This window comes from Chanodichthys erythropterus, chromosome 11 (assembly GCF_024489055.1).
Source record: "Chanodichthys erythropterus isolate Z2021 chromosome 11, ASM2448905v1, whole genome shotgun sequence".
NCBI classification, from domain to species: domain Eukaryota; kingdom Metazoa; phylum Chordata; class Actinopteri; order Cypriniformes; family Xenocyprididae; genus Chanodichthys; species Chanodichthys erythropterus.
In genome coordinates, this window is record NC_090231.1 from 44,881,998 (window position 1) to 44,901,761 (window position 19,764).

Below are 19,764 nucleotides of genomic sequence, written 5' to 3' on the forward strand. Positions count from 1 at the left end.
CTTTCAAACCATGCACTTCCAAGGCGTGGAAAAAGGTTTGTTAAACATGTCATTACCTCAGGTCACAATTCTGAATCCGATTCAGGATGGATGAGTTCAAAGGCTGTCACAACTGGTTGACAGATCTGTGCATGTGAAAGGAATGTTGGACCAGTCAGCCATGCAGAGATGGTAAGTTGGTTTGCTGAAATGGTTCTCGTTCCACAGTCAGCTGGATTAAGATCAGTTTGAACATAGTGCCACTGATGTTTCTGAGATGAATGTCTAATTCGTTGCACTCTGTTATTGACATACACAAAGAAACGTCTCGATTCATTGAATATATAACCAAGAACCACCTTGCTGTCAGTGAAGAATTTCATGTTCTTTAGTTCCAGGTCCAACTCATCAGAGCTTACTTCTGCTATTTCTACTGTGAGAACAGCAGCACAGTTCAAGTCTGGGAATGGTAAGATCATGTTTCGGAGCCAGTTTTGTTTTACCATAGATGAACCCAAGCTCAGCCTGTCCTTGAGCATCTGTAACCTTTAAATAGGCAACAGCATCACATTTAGTTGAGGCATCACAGGATATACAAACTTCTCTTTCCTGAGCTTGTGAATGAGGAATTGATGTGTACATTGTTGGAATCTTCACCTCTTTCAGACCTTGTAATGAAATACACCATTTCTGCCATTCCTGGAACTTGTGTTCAGGGAGTGGTGCATCCCAGTCACAGGCATCACTGGTCAGATCTTTTAAAATTTTTCGACCTTGAACACTCACAGGAGCAGCAAATCTAAGCGGGTCGAATAGGCTATTGATTGCAGATAACACACTGTAACACGGTTCGTAGATGTGGGAAGAAGGAGGCGGGAACCGGCGAACGTTCAAACAAAGTTTTAATACCAAAATAAACAAAGAACAAAACCCTCGCGGATGTCTGCCGGCCACACAAACATCATAAAACATAAAATAATATCCAGGCCTGGTCCTCTCTCGTCCTTCACTGTCGTCGCTCCTCCTTTTATGCTCCCGGAGCTCCTCCGTGAGAGACTCAAGGCCGGCGCACCTCCCAGGTGATGCTCATTATCACTTGCGTCACTGGCCTCGCGCCGTTCCCTCACGGCTCTCGCCCGCCCTGGTCGCCACACACACAACGTTGAGTATATGGTTTTTCAACATTAGCCACTTGAAAAGTGAGTGTATCTGCAACAAGGTCCCATTTGAGGCCTAGACTTCGTTGCACAAAAGAAAGGTCTTGACCAACATCAAGGTCCTGCAAGCTCTTGGCAAGATCAACAGCAGGAAAGACTTTCATAACCTCTAGTTTATTGGATGCAATTTTATGCAAATTGAGATTGCATTGGGCCAACAACTCTTGAGCTGCTTTCAACACACTGACAGCTTCCTCTACTATGGGAAATGATTTGAGGCCATCGTCTACATAAAAGTGTCTTTCTACGAATTTCCTCACTTCTGTTCCAAATTCACTTTCCCCCTCCATAGCCGTCCTATTCAGACCATAAATGGCCACAGCAGGTGAGGGGCAATTACCAAATACATGAACTCTCATGCGATACTCCATGATCTCACTGTCAAGTTGGTGGTTACAAAACCACAAGAATCGGAGGTAGACACGATGATACTCTCTCACAAGGAAACTATGAAACATCTGCTTGATGTCTGTCATCACTGCAACTGGCTCAGTCCTGAAGCGCATGAGAACCCCAAACAAGCTATTATTAAGATCTGGACCTCGAAGGAGAACATCATTCAAAGACACACCATTGAACCGTGCACTTGAGTCAAACACAATTCTAATTTGTCCAGATTTTTAAGGGTGGTAGACTCTAACACTTGGCAAGTACCAACATTCCTTATCTCTATCAATGGGAGGTGTTACTTCAGCATGATTGTTTTCAAAAATCTTTTCCATGAAATCTAGTCGATTCAAAGCATGTTGTCTGTTATTGGGTAAGCGTTGTCTTGGTGTGCGAAATGGTAGAGGAGCTACCTAACTGTTTGCCTCATCGTTACAGAATTCCTGGTTCATGATCTGTAAAAAGCATTCATCCTTAACTGAAGCAGCAAGCTTATGATCATTCTCTGTCTGACTGAAAATCAGTTTGCCCACATCTGTGCATTTTGGCCTGACAGGAGACTCATTTTGCTCACCTGACAACTGTACTTTCATGTAGATGGTGTTCTCACATGGCGTCAGGTAACTGGAATGTCCATTCCAGAGGAAGTTGGTTTTATAAGAACAAACAGCAGGTTTATGGGTACCTTGTGCACACAAATTATGTCTCTGCCAAGCAACAAGAGAATCTTGGCATCATGTTCAAGAGGTTGAATCTTGTCAGCTACAGGTCTAAGATGAATATGATTGCGTGCAGCTTCTGGAGTTGGGATTTCATCCCTGTTGTTAGGAATCAAATCATATTCGGTGAGAGTTGGCTATGATAGGCAGACTTCTTCATCTGCAGACTCTACAATGAAACCACTTGCTCTCCTTCCAGCAGTATCCATCGTTCCAGAGCATGTCTTAAGTATATATGGACAAGCATCTCCTTGGATTTGGAAAATATCAAAAAAGGTTGATCTAGCTAGTGACACGTTACTCTGGTCATCTAGTAGTACATACATTCTCACTTTCTTTTCGGGTTGTCCCTTTGGATAGACATTTACAAGACAAAGTTTGGAACATGATTTACCTTTGAGTCCTCCTCCACACACTTCAGTACACATTGAGGTAGTTGCAGCTATTTCACATGCACTGCGCTCCCCACCATGCTCATCCGGTGGTTTAGAAGAGTTCACTCTAATCCAAGGTGCTGGTCCTGCATGTAAAGCTGAGATGTGTTGATCACTATTGCATTCCTCACAACGCACTACAACTTTACAATCCTTTTCTTGATGTGCTGTTGAAGCACAACATCTAAAGCATATAAAGTGTAGAGGAACTTTTTTAGTGAGTGGGGTTTTTTGTGAAGAGTACATAGTTTGTCTGGATCCTCTTTTAAATGCTCAAAAGAGAGAGGGTTTTCCACCAGCGTTCTGTTGACTGAAAAGGAGGCCTTAGGTTTCCATAATTTGACTGGATGTTGCTTCTCAACTCTGAATAGAACAATGCTGGAACTTGAGAGGAAAAAACTAGGGTCATTTCTCATTTCTGCTTGTTAACCCACAAATTCAGCAAAAAAGGAGGATATGGAAAGGAGGAACAGAGTAATCTCTTTTGTAGTGAGAGCCTTTGCTCATCCACTGTTCTTGAATACTATGAGGCAGTTTCTCTAAAATTGGGTTTATTCCTCTGGCTGTATCGAGGAAGTTGACCCCGAGAAGATAACCTTCTTTCTTTGCTGCTAGAATTTCAAGAAGCAAGTCACTAAGCTCTTGCAGCTTCTTGCTGTCGTTAATTGGGAGTTAAGGGAAATCATGAAGTCAAGAGGACAAGAAAGCCTCATTATAAAACTCATTATAGATTCATAAATTTTAATGAAGTCTAATCTAAAATTAAAAGTCTAATCAGTTTGCAAAGAAAGTTTGCAAAGTGATCTCCAAAGTTGCCAGACATGACGGAATGTATGTCCAACTAAAGGAGATAATAATATTTGTCTATTGTAAAATAGTAGACTACATAAAATAATACTTCCATATAGAGACACTTAAAGACATGACCATTGTAAAACTGTATCGTCTTTATGAGTTGTTTGTGCTTGGACCCTGATAATTGCTGCTTGTGGCTATATTTCTAGTTTGGCATGTTCCTAACTGTATCTCTTTCTTATAAATATGTGCGCACATATGGAGTTATTTTACTGACAAATGTCGAGAGCACATTATTGTGACGCGAGAGCACATCAATGTAATGCGCGAGCACAAATCTCTCCACTCGCGCATGGATTTCCTTTGCTCTGGCACAAAACTGGATGCACGCTCTCAAATATACAGTGCTCTCTTATGAACTGCCTCTCCTCTCGCTCAGATATTCTGGATTAAACACTGTCAAAAATTATCATCCAATCAGAAGAGACGACTGATCCATGAAAATGCTACGTGGAATCTTATTGGCTTAGAGTGAACTGCACATGGAATCAGACCCGGCGCCAGACACAAATACACGGACGGGCATTACATTTTTTTCAGGGGGGCACAAATGAGATCAACCTTATATTGCATAATAACACTAATTATTAATTAAATGAAAAAAAAAAAAAAAAAAAGAGGAAGAACTAAACACGTTGCATGGGCTCGACATTGCCCGGGACAAGTTGATTTTTTTAAAGGGGCAATAAAGAGAAATTTACTTGCCTGGCCTGATTAAAATGCCAATAACATAAAAATGACTAGAGAATCACCAAAATGTGATAATGCTTCTGCATTAATTTAGTCTAAGTGGCTTAGTGCATAATAATTATCGATAGTGCATAATATATAGGCTGATGTAATGTACTGACGCTAACAAAATGTTGCGCTGTTGAGGCGCTCGCGCTGCCTCTCGAGGAGAAATCGAAACAAATGAGCGCAGCATGACAAATGTTGTTTTAGGATGTTACAAGGTATGTAGGAATTCCAGCGAAGAAAAAAGTCATGTCTATTCTCAGAAAAACATAAAACAAACACAACAGAACTACTGTATGTAGAAGCTATTCACATGAACTAAAGGGTTTATCCTCTCATTTATTTAATACGCTACTCCACATAGGAAGAACAGACATGCCAACTAGTTACTGACCTGATACAGACACATATGTGAAACGGACTGATGTTGTCTTGACCTAGAGCGATGTTTACGTGACATAACGTCACTTGGAAGTAAGCTGGGCAGCCAGAAATCTGCTCAAACGGCTGCTCAAATTGGTGCTGCAGTTCCATTTTTCACCACAGGTTTACATCATAGGTTTACATTGGAAATTTGTGGGGCGCTGTAGAGCTGGGAGGGCTCTGAGACAGGCTGCCCCGCTAATCATGATTCATGCCTGCCGAATCCTTGCGCTATATTTTAATATACCCTGCTCACTTTACGACTAGAAAGTCTGAAAAATATTTGTTGCAGAATGCTGGACACATTTACAATATATTATTATTTCAGTCTATTTTTGGATGAATATTTTGTTGGGCTATGCCCCACCCAGACGAGCTGCAGCTGAATAATGCAGTAAAAATTTAAATGTGGAGTTTTTATATTTATGACATACAGTTAAGCAACATCACACGGCCAAGAGTGCCGAATAATACCATCATGACTGAAAATGTGACACTGATTTCATATGGCAGTTCTATAAACAAGTAATTAATATGAATTTATTTACATTTTAGACACAATATTCACTGTTTTTGTTCTGTTTTAGCAGCGAAAATGGTTCAGACAAATATCATAGCAGAAGCGCCTCAGTCTCTGCGTTTCTGAAACTGTGGTGCTGCGGGTCTGCAGCTGGATATGTCTCAGTCTCACAGCAACACTCGGGCTTTCGCCTAGCATTACCTCGCTGATCTCTCCTGCCAACTTTGGTGGTCTTTGATTAAAGAAACGCCGTATATCCTCAGACACTGTCACACGAGATAGTTCAGCAGTTGTTTAAAAAATGACCGCTAACATTAAGCGGCAGCACTATGCTTAGCACACAACCAAACATTTCCGCGCTCAACATTTACAAACTAATCAAATCCGTTTATTTTATTTTATTTTATTTATTTTTTTTAAATCAGATCAAACACATTTTTATCCGGTAGTTATGATACAAAATGATGATGACAGTAGCCTATTGGTAAAAAAAGCAAGGACTGTTGGTTGGGGGGACGTGGAGTTGTCGACTCGTCCAGGGCGGGCACTAGTGACTCACAGGGCGGGCCAGGCCCACCAATGCCTGCCCATGGCGCCGGGACTGCATGGAATTCTTTTGACAAAAATGGATATTTAATTTCTTTACAATTTAATAATACAATTTGTCTGGCTATCACCAGACCAAGCTCAATTTAAAATTTAACATTGTTCTGGGGAGTATGAATGTATTTTCTACTGCACAAGAGGCGTGATCAGCGAGCATTATTCATGCAATTGGATAGTCCTTCAACCAATCAGATCAACGATCCAAGTGACGTACTTTGCAGAGCGATGCGAAAACTCCATACAGGTTTAGTTTGTATTGTTTTATAGCATTGATCAGCGGTTTGCAGAAGCAGCAATGACAATGAAAAAAAACATGAAAGTGAGTGGTATTTACACCCACTCGAGCGATTTGTTTGCTAAACTAAAGAAGTCATTCAGCATCGTCAAGGGGTTAAAAGGAATTGGATTGACGGTCGTTCTTGCTGTCGCTTCTCTATCGTCATCATGTTAAACCCGCCAATAACGAGCAAGGTGGATAAAGCCAGTCTGTGATTGGTTCCTGCAAAAGTGTAACAGACGCAGTAGAAATGAATGTACGGGTTTCCAGACTGAGTTGCCGGGCAAAATCAAATTGCAGGCAGATCAGGCTGGGTTTACCCAGTCTATAATACAATTTTACAATTTAATAATATTAATCAAAATGTAGGCCATGTCTTGGATGGTTTCTATATTAATAAGCTTGTTTGTTTAACTGCATTACAGGTCAAACCCTAATGAACTGCACTTCTACAACATTTATTAATCTTTGTTAATGTTAATTTCAATATTTACTAATACATTATTAAAATCAAAAGTTGTATTTGTTAACATTAGTAAATGCACTGTGAAGTAAACAACCAACAAGCTGTATTTTAACTAACTTTAACAAAGATTAATAATTACAGTAATGTATTGCACATTAGTTCATGTTAGATAATACATTAACTAATGTTAACAAATAAAAACTTATTTTAAAATGTTACCTATTTTTATATAAATTTCAACAAGTACACAAAACGTACGACCACAATAACTTTAAGAACATTTTTTTGTTTGTTTGTTTGTTTAGATAATTTGGGGTTTGACCTTGATTAATATTATTAAATTGTAAAGGAATTAAATATCCATCTTTGTCGAAAGAATTCCAGGCACAGTTCACTCTCAGCCAATAAGATTCCACGTAGCATTTTCATGGATCAGTCGTCTCTTTTGATTGGTTGATAACTTTTGACACCATTTAATCCAGAAGCAAATTCATTTCTGCAAGACCACGGAGAGATTCGCGAGTGCACAGGTGCAGTTTGAGCGCGCAGGACACAGTTTGAGCGTGTACACGCAATCTGAGCGAGAGGAGAGGCAGTTCATAAGAGAGCACTGTATATTTGACAGCCCGCATTCAGTTTTGTGCGAGAGCAAAGGAAATCCATGCGCGAGTGGAGAAATTTGCACTCATGCATTATTTTGATACTTGGGTAAAGTTGGTTTTATATTCACACATTCGGACTTCTGATAAATTCAGACTGAATGTCCAATGTAGTGTGATTAACAAGGCTATTGAATACGGATGTCCGAATGTGCCAACTTTACCCAAGTTATATTGATGTGCTCTCGTGTCACAATAATGTGCTCTCGACATTTGTAAGTAAAATAACGCCATACGCACACAGCATGATCATTTCATCGCATTTGTTTTTGGTATTTAATTCAATCACCATCAATTCATTTTTCTTTATTTTCATCATTTAAAATTTAAAATGAATGTAATCTCCTGAAATTGGTTGAGCTGTTTGTGTATAATGTATAATTCATGTATAATGTTTAATTTAGTGTTGTAACCAAGCAGCAAAGAAGGAACTGACTTTTCTGTGTTTGTCATGACATGATACAGTTTCTTTTACCTGTTTGTTGGGCGGTGGTGCTGTTGTGGGGTATTTCCCTGCTTCTCTTTCTCTTCCCTTGTGCCCTGTAAGACTGCTGTCAATCCTTTTCCCTTCATCTGTAATTGACCAACTCTCATCCCACTTCCTGGTATTCCCATCTAACTTTTCCTTTCCCTCAAAGCCTCTCTCACAAGCTTCCCTTCCTAGTAACATTTTTCAGTAAAACTATAATGTATGTTTGAATGTAGTTACTGTACATTTCATTCAGTTATGCATTGAATTCTTTATATTGTGACAGTTTAGAAAATAAGACTGATTATTGTCAGAATATATTAGGTTTTAGTAGTTTTAGTAGTTGTTTTTTTCTTCATTAAATACCCCTAAAAAAAATGTTTAAATTCATGTACATGACTCCATTTAAGCCTAATAAATGCACTCCCCCCATTAGATAGATAGATAGATAGATAGATAGATAGATAGATAGATAGATAGATAGATAGATAGATAGATAGATAGATAGATAGATAGATAGATAGATAGATAGATAGATAGATAGATAGATAGATAGATAGATAGATAGATAGATAGATAGATAGATAGATAGATAGATAAAACTAATCTACAGGATATGAATTGAGTGGTTTAGTTCAAATTCTATAAAGAGACTCAATCGCTTTATATGATGAACAGATTTAATTTATGCATTTTTTCACATAAAAAAATGATCAGGGAACAAAAACAGAAGCTCAACTGAACCTGCGTGCACGAGAACAAACCTCATTGTTTCTTGTGGAAGCTCAAACGTGCTGTGTAACACATGAGAATGATCTTCACTGGTTCTCTCACGTCAAGCAAACACACTTGAGCTCTCAGATTTCATCAAAAAGATCTTCATTTGTGTTCTGAAGATAAACAAAAGTAATTAATGATGAATTTTCATTTTTGGGTGAACTATCCCTTTAAATAAATGAATATAGCATATTTACAGTGGCATACAGCTTTTGCATTATGCTGTATCCACACCACCAAGTTTCAACTCCAAGACTACAATATCAACCAATAACATAAACAAAAAATACTAAATGTGGCTTAAAATACAGTTAAATTTAAATGCTGGTCTCAAAACACTGTACACATTTTAAAATACTTTACGAACTCTGATCAGACATATTCTTCAGCTCACCAAACTATTGTGTCCACAGGGGGAGAAGGGAAAGAAGGGCAAAAAGGGGCCTAAGGGGGAGAAAGGAGAACAGGGTGCCCCTGGATTAGATGCACCCTGCCCACTGGTATGTCCCAGCTGAGAGCTGGAAAACTGCCCCTGAAGTAAGACAGCGGACCCTTAAGGGAAGAGTTGTCCCGTGGTCAAAGTGGCAACCCACCTCATCCTTGATATCTGAAATATATATTGTTTCGCCAAAATAAATACTTCCAAAATCTTTTTAAAAATGGAGCTTCCTGAAAAAAATGAAATTCCTAAATCTTACAAACCACGCAAGGTAATTTCTAGGACAAAAGCCTGGACAAATTGGTCTCTTTTAGGGTATTGCTCATATTAAGGAAAGGTGATAAACATGATTACCAAGAAACCACTGGGCCACTCCTCTCTGCCCTGTGCCGTGCCCTCTCAACGGGTGGCCGGAAGGGTGCCTGCAGCCTCTATCCTAGTAACACTCCTAGTTCCGTTTCTATGACACAGGGTTTCCGGGGCTTTAAGGGTGAAAAGGGCGAGCCAGGTCAGCCTGGCCTGGATGGGCTGGATGCCCCGTGCCAATTGGTACAGTATCCTGTTTTCCTACCTCTCCTGTGCATGCTGCCAATTCTGCACCCACACCGCTGAGCACCTCTCATCCATGCTTTTTTTAACCTCCATACATGGCTTATAAATAGTGGAGCAGAGCTTATAGTATGTTTTTGCCATTTCACTTTACCTGTAGAAAGCAGGCATGCAGTACAGTTAAAAGTCAAAGACATTTTAACATGTTTTTCCCAACTGTATATTAGCATCAATAGCTCTCATTTATTCCCTAATAGTTTAATTCACCCTTCTGTGTAATATTTACTGAAAACTGCATTCACTCGCACCAATATCATATTTTTTGTGATTTTCTCACCTGCTGGAATAACATTTAATCTTATTCTAGTTGTCCTGAGTAAAAAAATTAAGGACTACTATTTCTGCTTATTGAATGTTTGCTCTCCTAAGATGAATTAACCAGTCGTAATTAACCTTAGATCCCCTAAATAATCCATCTTATGCCAAACCATACCTGAGAGGTTATTTAGTTTAGTGTCAGCATGAGTCTCTCTCCTCCAGCCTTTAACCCTCTCCTGTTCCCTCCCTGTTCCAATTGGGCACTCAATCCTAGAGAAGAAGAAAAAAAAAAGATTTTTCAATCCACATCCTGAATCACCATGTTTAATGACTTCAGATAACTATACATTTGACTGTGTCATTTTCATATCTGAATGAACGTGTCATTATTAAAAGAAAGGTAGAACATTAGAGCATCTATGTATAAATGTGTATGTGCAGTATAGGAGTCCTACTTCATTATTAAAATTATTAATGATATGAGTAGTTCAGTTTGACTTTTTCTTATGCTTATGTTTGATCAACGACTAAGTGTTTGTAGAGTCAATAACACATCTGACTATTCATGGCCAGTTCAGAATTGCTTTTTTTTTCTTTTCTTTTTTTTAAATCAGTGAGCTTGCTTTTCATTACCATGTCTGGTTTGTTTCAGTATAAATTAATATATGAAAGTGATTTGTTTGTTTATTTACTCATTGTCTCATTATAATATTGTCTCTGCATGCAACATTGACTGGCAGTTTCACGAAATACATGAGTTAACACATGGTTATGGTTATGGTTTCAGTTTAATTAAACATAATACCTCAAAAGCCTGTTTAAACTTTAATATATTGATTTATTAAGGAAATGAAAAGAAAAACACACATTCTTAAATTTATAAACTGACGCTGCATATTTCCTGTTTTTGTCTGTTTTTTTGTTTTTGTTTTTCTCCACTACAGGGTCCAGATGGACTTCCAATGCCAGGCTGTTGGCAGAAGGTAAGTTTAAGAAAATCTCATAAAGCTTATAGATATTTTGTAAAGTGTGGTTAAATATTAGGGATAACGAGCTTTCCACAGCTCTGTTGACATAATAACAGCATGAAGTTTAAGTTATTCATTCATATATAAGCCACTGAGTGGTAACTCGCATCCTTTGGCCATTCAAACTGTCTTTATTATTTCTCCATATATTAAAACATTAACGTCTTTGTGTTTTCTTTTCAGTGATCAGTCTAACACAAAACGCATGGAGTTTGTAAATAAAAATTTACTTTTTTGTATTTATATATTTTTTCTTAAATTCCTGAAACAATTAAGTGGAAAAAAAAAAATATATATATATATATATATATATATATATATATATATATATATATATATATATATATATATATATATAAAGGAAAGTGGATGTATGTATACATAAAAAAAAAAAAAAAAAAAAAAATGTCACGTAGCTGCTCCTGTCACTTCTGTGTGCTCATGGCCATGTGTGTTATATTCACATCAACACTGTGGAATTTAAAGACTTGACCAGCAAAAAAGGTGTGTTTGCCCGGCTTTGCATGGCCCAGAATGAGCGTGGATACCAAAACAGACTAACGGGGTAAACCGAAAGGAGGAGGAGGAAGCGACTAAGGGATCAGCTTTGGCTCTTAAACAAGATCTTAGTGTGTTTGCCATTTTTTCTCCACACCATCCATACTACCAGTTTAAACGACTAAAGACTCTATTCACACACCCCGAAACAAGCATGATGCCAACTCATAATCTATGTATACATATCACTTTGTGGTGTGGTCAAAGTGAATGGCTTCTGCAAATCACTAACTGCCTGTCTTTCAGATCGAATCAAAAAGATGTATTTATCTAGAGGGGGTTCATTTTTCTTTTGTTTTCACCTTATAAAGGGTGTCACGCCTTGGCTGGTGGCTTGAGAAAGTCAGAAAAGCGTGATTGCTGGATTTCTTTATTGCAAAGAAGTCAGTGTGGCATCTGGCCCTCCCGCGCCTTGCCGTTGCTCTGCCTTGTAGTGAGAGTGACAACTTACAAATTAAAATTATCGAAAGAGCAGGACACAAGATGCATCCACCATCTGCGGCTGCTCCAGAGTAAGCTAGGCAGCTGAAACTCAGAAATCCTTAAAAAGGATGGTGTACGTGATGCATGGGAAGTTGCTACATTCATCCCTCCACTGGCAAAGCTATGTTTGTTCTCTTGTCAGTGGGGTTCTTTTCGTAGCAGTGAGCTACACAGATCTACTGAGAACAGCAGGATGGCATATCTTTAATTATTTAATATTTTTACTCATTTTTTGATTTGTTCATTTTGTGTATTATAGTCTTTGTGCATGAAATAATTTGTCATTCCTTCCTTTGTTGAAAATAGTTATTTCTTTTGTAATTTTTGAGTTGTAGAGATAACATTTCAGTGTATCTTTTACAGCTATATAGACTCATTCTGTTCCTGTATTGTTGGAGCTGAAAGAGTTACATTTTTCATGACTTTCTTGGGGTGTCTAAGGGAATGGGAAAGATGGGACACTGTTTTTTTGGCACTGAAATTCTGAGTAACCATAACAAAAACATTTGAAATCAATCAGTATTATTTGCCACAATCAAATACAATGTTAATGTACAGTACAAGGTGCAAACATGCCTTAGTCAGCAGTGGTTATCATTTTATAGCCTATAATATGCCAGCACCACTACATTCCAGAGTTCATTTATTTTTACAGCTTTAAAACCATTTTGACTATTACTTTGATCTTTTTAATGAGGCTTCAGCCAACAGATACATTAAAACATTCTGTCATTTCTGTCTGGAGGTTGGCAGGATTATTGTCTCTCTCAACCTCTGATGGGCATTTAAGATCATGATAACAATGCAGAAATGTTGTGCTGAAAGAAGTTTTGTATATACTGAATTTAATGATTATTAGATAATTTAATTAGATAATTTTAATTTCTTTTTTGGCTGTTACTTTCTTTTTTATTTTACTTGCTATACTGCAATGTTCAACAGGTATTCCTGATAATATGAAAGTTGAAGTACCTTTCACCATAAGGTGTTTTACTTCTGTTCATGCTCAGATGCAGTTGCAGACAGTGTGATCATTATAGTTCTGATTTTGATGAAATATTGACTGGAAATTTGAAGGAATGAATCTGAAATGTAATGTCTCTACTTCTTTTTTTGTTGTTTTCATTCTTTCTCTCCATCTTGTTGCATTAAATTTAGATTAATATATGTATAGTGGACTATAAATGTACAGTTAAATATTTTTCCTTTTTTTAAAGTGCGATTAATATTTCTTTTTTTATGTTCTGATGTAATGTGCACCATACACAAATGTGTTTTGATGTCAGTTACTCTGCCACATTGTATAAGTGTGCATTGTATAATAAGAATATACTTTAATCGTTTTCATGTTGTACGGTGGCCGAGAGAGCTCAACGCGCTGCAAATAAAGAAAACATCTTCATCAGTTTGACAACACACGCGCTGCAAACTCCACAACACTTACAAAAAGAAAAACGCGCTGCAAATAAAGAAAACATCTTCATCAGTTTGACAACACATATGCGCTGCAAACTCCACAACACTTACAAAAAGAAAAACGCGCTGCAAATAAAGAAAACATGTGGAGTTTGCAGCGCGTGTGTTGTCAAACTGATGAAGATGTTTTCTTTATTTGCAGCGCGTTTCACTATTTGTAAGTGTTGTGGAGTTTGCAGCGCATGTGTTGTCAAACTGATGAAGATGTTTTCTTTATTTGCAGCGCGTTTCACTATTTGTAAGTGTTGTGGAGTTTGCAGCGCATGTGTTGTCAAACTGATGAAGATGTTTTCTTTATTTGCAGCGCGTTTCACCATTTGTAAGTGTTGTGGAGTTTGCAGCGCATGTGTTGTCAAACTGATGAAGATGTTTTCTTTATTTGCAGCGCGTTTCACCATTTGTAAGTGTTGTGGAGTTTGCAGCGCATATGTGTTGTCAAACTGATGAAGATGTTTTCTTTATTTGCAGCGCGTTTCACTATTTGTAAGTGTTGTGGAGTTTGCAGCGCATGTGTTGTCAAACTGATGAAGATGTTTTCTCATTTGCAGCGCGTTGAGCTCTCTCGGCCACCGTAATGTTGGCTCTGGGGATTTGTTTTGTTTTAACAACAGTACAGAATACAGTTGCAAACAAGACTAAAAACAGAAATGGCTAAGCTGGATTTTTGGATTTAAATAGGCAAATGCTCACAAGTCTATGACTGGATCATTACTGCATCGATTATATGATTCTAGCATGTTATAATGTTTTGCAACTTCTAACCATAATTGATGGAGTGTGTATCTTTTCATTATTTATTTCCATCAAGAGTTGACTTTTGGTTATTGACAATGCAAGAGTCAAGCACTCTGTAAAGTCTACTCCAGCACATCCCAAAGTCTTTCAATGAATTTAATGTCTGGACTCAGAGGTGGCGATTCATGTGTGAAAATGAATGATTCTTCATGCTCCCTCCCAACCTTTCTATCACAATTTGAGCCCGATCTTGACATGGTTATCCTGGAATATGGCCATGATGTGTCTTCCTACATGGTTGTTTAAGAAATGAAAAGCTACACACTCCATCAATTAGGGTCAGAATGAGACATTTTCATAAACATTTCATTTTTGTTCATTTATATATATATATATATATATATATATATATATATATATATATATATATATATATATATATATATATATATATATATATAGAAGGCATGGGCCAAATGTGACTTTCAAACTAATGTTTGTTCATTCGTTTAACTTTCAAACGGTGCATTTCTGAAAACATTTCCTTGTTTTGTATTCCTCTTTTTTTTGCCAAGATAGGTTTATTACAGAAAACTATATTTCTTTGTTTTCCTAATCTTTGTAAGTTATTACAATTTATGATTTTCTAGATATATGTTTGTACAATGTTTCAACTGCTTGTTTGATTTACCTTGTGCTCCAATTGATTGATTTCCCCCAAATGTATATACAGATGTTGGAGATGTAGACACACACACAGAGAGAGACAAAGATTTGAACAAAATATATTGTTCATAATTTGATTGTGTTATTGTAGTGAAAATTGTGATTTTTTTTTTTTTTTTGCCGTGATTATCAAATTATCAGTTAACCTCATTTTGGTATACAGTACCAGTCAAAAATTTAGAAACATTAGTATTTTTTATGTTTTTGAACGAAGTCTCTTAAGCTCATTAAGGCTGCATTTATTTCATGATAAATACAGAAAAAACAATATTGTGAAAATAATGGTTTTCATTTTAATATACTTTAAAATATAATTTATTTCTGTGATGCAAAGCTGTATATTTATCCGCCATTACTCCAGTCTTCAGTGTCACATGATCCTTCAGAAATCATTCTAATATGCTGATTTGATAGTTATTATCAATGTTGAAAAGTTGTGTTGCTTAATATTTTTTGGGAACCTGAGATACTTTTTTCAGGATTTATTGATGAATAAGGTTAAAAGAACAGCATTTATTCAAAATGTAAATCTTTTCTAACAATATAAATCTTTACTGTCACTTTTTATCAATTTAACAAATTTAACAAATTTATCCGTGCTGAATAAAAGTATTAATTTCTTTAAAAAGAAAAAAAAAAAAAAAATACTGACCACAAACTTTTGAACGGTAGTGTATATTGTTACAAAAGGTTTTTATTTTAAATAAACTTATGTATATACCCCCACTATTGTTCCTGTTCAAAATGTTTTTTTTTTTTTAGATCTGTAAGATTTTTAAAGTATTTAAAAGAAGTATTTTCCGCTCACGAAGGCTGCATTTATTTGATCCAAATTACAGCAAAAACAGTAATAATGTCATTTATTACTATTATTATTTTATTTATTTTTTTTTTTTTACAATTTAACATAACCGTTTTCTATTTGAATATATTTTAAAATGCAATTTATTCTTGTTGGCAAAGCTGAAATTTGAGCATCATTATTACTCCAGTCTTCAGTGTCACATGATCCTTCAGAAATCATTCTAATATGCTGATTATTATTATTAAATGTGGACAGTTAAACAATTTTTTCATGATTCTTTGATAAATAAAAAGTTCAAAAGAACAGTATTTATCTGAAATAGAAAGCTTTTTTAAAATTGTAAATGTCTTTACTGACACTTTTGATCATATAAATGCAGCCTTGGTGAGCAGAGGAGACTTAAAAAAAAAAAGAAAAAGCTTTTTAAAAAATCTTACCGATCTAAAACTTTTGAACTGTAAAAATCTCTCTTATTTCTCACATTTCTCAGTTCTTGTAGGCTATATGCTATTAATTTTTGTTGTACCATTTTAAAGTACTTGCTAATTGCCACAAGATTGTGTATTGTTGTGCGTGTCCATGGCTCTGGAAACTTCATTTCAAACTCATGTTATGTGATATTCTGTTGGAGCCAAATAAAATCTGTTTTCTCCAAGTGTTTGATCACTGTAATCTACATGTAGAGTGGAGCGAACGTTCCATTTTTGCAATAATGATTAAACTGATATTGACCGTGATGATCATTAGGGTTTCTCTCTCTCTCTCTCACTCACTCACACACACGTATATCAATGGAGTTGACAGTACTCTACCGCGCGCGCGCACACACATATATTCTACCTCTAGTAGCAGTCATACGCGTTTGTGAGCTCCTACAGGCACAGAAATGGCAACGGAAACTTTCGATAAGCAGAAGACTATCGATCTCCGACAGAAACATGTAGGGTAAGGAGACATTACTGCAGTTATTAGGTGCAAACTATATCAGTTATTATGACAACTGTTTGGCCTATGTGCCGATTTTTATGTTAAAATGTGTCAATGGGGGTAGACCTTTTTGACGTGCCTAAAAATGTACTTTAAAAAAGAAACATAATTAGCGTGGCACAGAGGATGTCTTTTTCCTCACTAAGAAATAGCTAAGCATCATTGATATTAGAAGACATTTGAAATGAGTTTTGAAATATGCAGTGTAGGCTATAAGGAAACTTTGTTACATAATTGCATGTTTATGGCTGGATAAAGTCTATACTGGCACTTGTCATGATAAAAAGAAGATCTGACAACAAGTGTTATGTTTCATCAGAAATCTTTCACAGAATACATGTCTCAAGACAAAACATGCTCTAATAATTCAAATGCTTTATGGCTTAAATTCTTTAACATAATGGTTTATGCGCCAGTCGGTACAAGTTTTTTCTTTCTGTCTTTTTAATTGTTTTTTTTTTCTTTCTTTCTTTTTTCTCATTGCTTTTGCCACCATATGTAGTCCATCCTGCAAAGTGTTCTTCAGTCATGACCCTATCAAGATTGTGCGTGCAAGGGGTCAGTACATGTACAATGAAAAAGATGAAAAATACCTGGACTGCATAAACAACGTAGCACATGGTATGTAATTTTAAAGGGAAATTGTGGTTGTAGTAAATTTGTATAGAAGATTTGTGGAAAATATCCTCACCTAAAACACATCAACATAAAACTAAACTAAAATAAAAGGCAAGTGTAAATAGCAATATATTCTATTTACACTAAGTGAAAATAATATATTCTATTTATACTAAGTGACAATAGCAGCATTTTCTTAGCAATATGCTATTTACACTAGGTGAAAATAGCGATAGATTCAATTTACACCATGTAAAAGTATCAGTTCTTAACAATAAGAGTAAATAGTAATTAGATGCTATCTACTTTATATTAGCAGATACTATTTGCACCTTAGTATTTTTGTACATTAAAAGGATGCAATAATATCATAGTGTAAATGATTATATTTATTAAAATTATTAAATGGATGCTGCCTTATTGTGAGAATAAAAAACCCTCCCTACACCTTCCCCTAACCCTACCCAATAAACACTTTTAATATTATTAAACACTCGTTCGCAGTTTATTTCCACTTTTAGAACATTATTTTCATTTTTATTGAAAATAAATGTGAGCTTGTCAATGGCGGATTCCAACTCGCATTAAAGGTCAGGTCTGCGAACCTCACTTGCTACATGTTTTTTTTTTTTTTTTTTTTTTTTTAACAACTTGAGTGGCCCAACGAGACATTAGTGGGTGGAGCTAGTGTGAATAGCGTTTGCCAACAAGGGATGCACTTATTTACACTTAGACTCTAAGTAGAATAGAAATGATGCACCAGGGATTGAACCAAACACTTGTGAACTGTACACCTGAAGCAAAGCAACCTTTAAAAATGTAAAATATTTAAAAGATCCCTACAGTGCAGCTGGTCAAAATTCCTCAAAACCTAATTGCACCTAATGGCAAATTCCTTAGATCTAATGTAAGATATTGACTGCCAGTTAACCAGGGGTGTGAAAAGTGCAGAGCAAATTAGGTTTGAATACAGTATCAACATTTTTGCTTATTTAAAAGTATCTAACCAGTCTTGAGTGTTTAAAAGTAAAATGTAAATCTTTGAAAAGTTCACATCTCTGGATTTCATCAGTTAATTTTTCAAGAGTAAGTTTCATGCAGTTTTTAAAGCAACTTGTTTAATAGAATTTTCTCAATCTCCTGACTATGTAAGTGTCTAGAATCAAATATTATATAACCTGAAGCCAGTATTGGACAACCTCTTACATTTAAATATTTGGTACTAAAATAGCACGTAGAAAAAATGTACACCAGTTTTGAGATATACTACCATCACATTAAATTGTGGATGATAGTCTATCTGATATCATAAACACTTTGAATTTCATTTGTCATTATTTAAACAGTAATTGTATACATGTTGAAATAGAACCAACACAAACTCTTATTACATAAGTTGTTATAGGAAAAGATTAGCTGAAAAAAAAAAGTCAGTTACACCCTTACAAAATATTGCACAAAGCAGGTTTCAGTTGCTACCCAGGTAATTTAGAATTTTTGAGCAGTTTGAGCAAACTAGTTTTTCTGGCTTAAGAAGATGGATTGGTTTTTAGTGTTGTTCGTGGTAACTTAGGCTACACAGTTTACCTGCTCCTGAGCAGATTTTATTCTGCTTTTTTAATTTTACTTTTCAGATTTTATGTATAAACCTGAACTAGACAAATAAGCCAAGAGCAAAGTGGCATATATCTGGTAAACATGGTAACTAATGATAAAGCACTCCTGACAAACTTGGCCCACAAGAATTACACTACTTTAATTCCTCCATTTAGAGAAGTATACCTCAAAAATACAATTTTGCACTTTCCATAAATTTTTTTGCATTCTGTTTTACAGATTTTGTCAGTAACACTTTACTGTACAGTGTCATTGTTACACGTTACATGTAGTTATTGTAGTAATAACTATAAATTATGCATTTATTATATGCCATTAACCCTAAACCAAACCCTCATCCTAACTTTATAAGTAGTATGTAATATGTAGTTAATTATTATTAATCAGTACTTAAATGTATAATTACACTGTAACAAGGACACCTTAAAATAAAGTGTAACCATGTTTGCCCTCTGGTAATCAACATTAGGCCACATATGCTGATGTTAAAACTTAATAAGAAATAAAAAACTTAATTCAGAATAAATCATTCATGACCTGCTTTGTCATGTATTTTGTACTTGTAATGACTAAATTAAATTGTAAGTGAAGTTGTGAGAAAGAGTGCAATTTTGTTTCTGTTTAAGTTAACTCGATTAATGTACCAATTTCCCAATATAATACTTGATTATGCTATACTGAAGTACACTTCATTGTACCAAAATGAAGTACTCAAGTACCCTTGCAGTTATTTAACTGTCTGCTTTGCTGCTTTGATGATGTGTGGAATAAAGATTTTCATGATGCATCAGTTCTGAATAAAGATTTCTGTCTGAAGATAAATTAAAAGAAAAATGTTCATTTATCTTTATCATTTTCACTCTAATCAGCATGCATTTTCAGAGCCATTGAAATAAGCAGAT

General features: G+C 35.9%; 1 protein-coding gene across 1 annotated transcript in view; it reads left to right on the top strand.

The window, feature by feature from the left end:
* Positions 1-16,464: 16,464 nt before the first annotated feature.
* The window catches only part of etnppl (ethanolamine-phosphate phospho-lyase), a 29,037-nt gene continuing 25,737 nt past the window's right edge, over positions 16,465-19,764 (top strand). The window contains exons 1-2 of the mRNA XM_067399902.1: positions 16,465-16,585; positions 17,130-17,248. Of these exons, the coding sequence (XP_067256003.1) occupies positions 16,527-16,585; positions 17,130-17,248 (178 nt within the window). The 5' untranslated portion in view covers positions 16,465-16,526. The remainder of the gene's footprint in view (positions 16,586-17,129; positions 17,249-19,764) is intronic.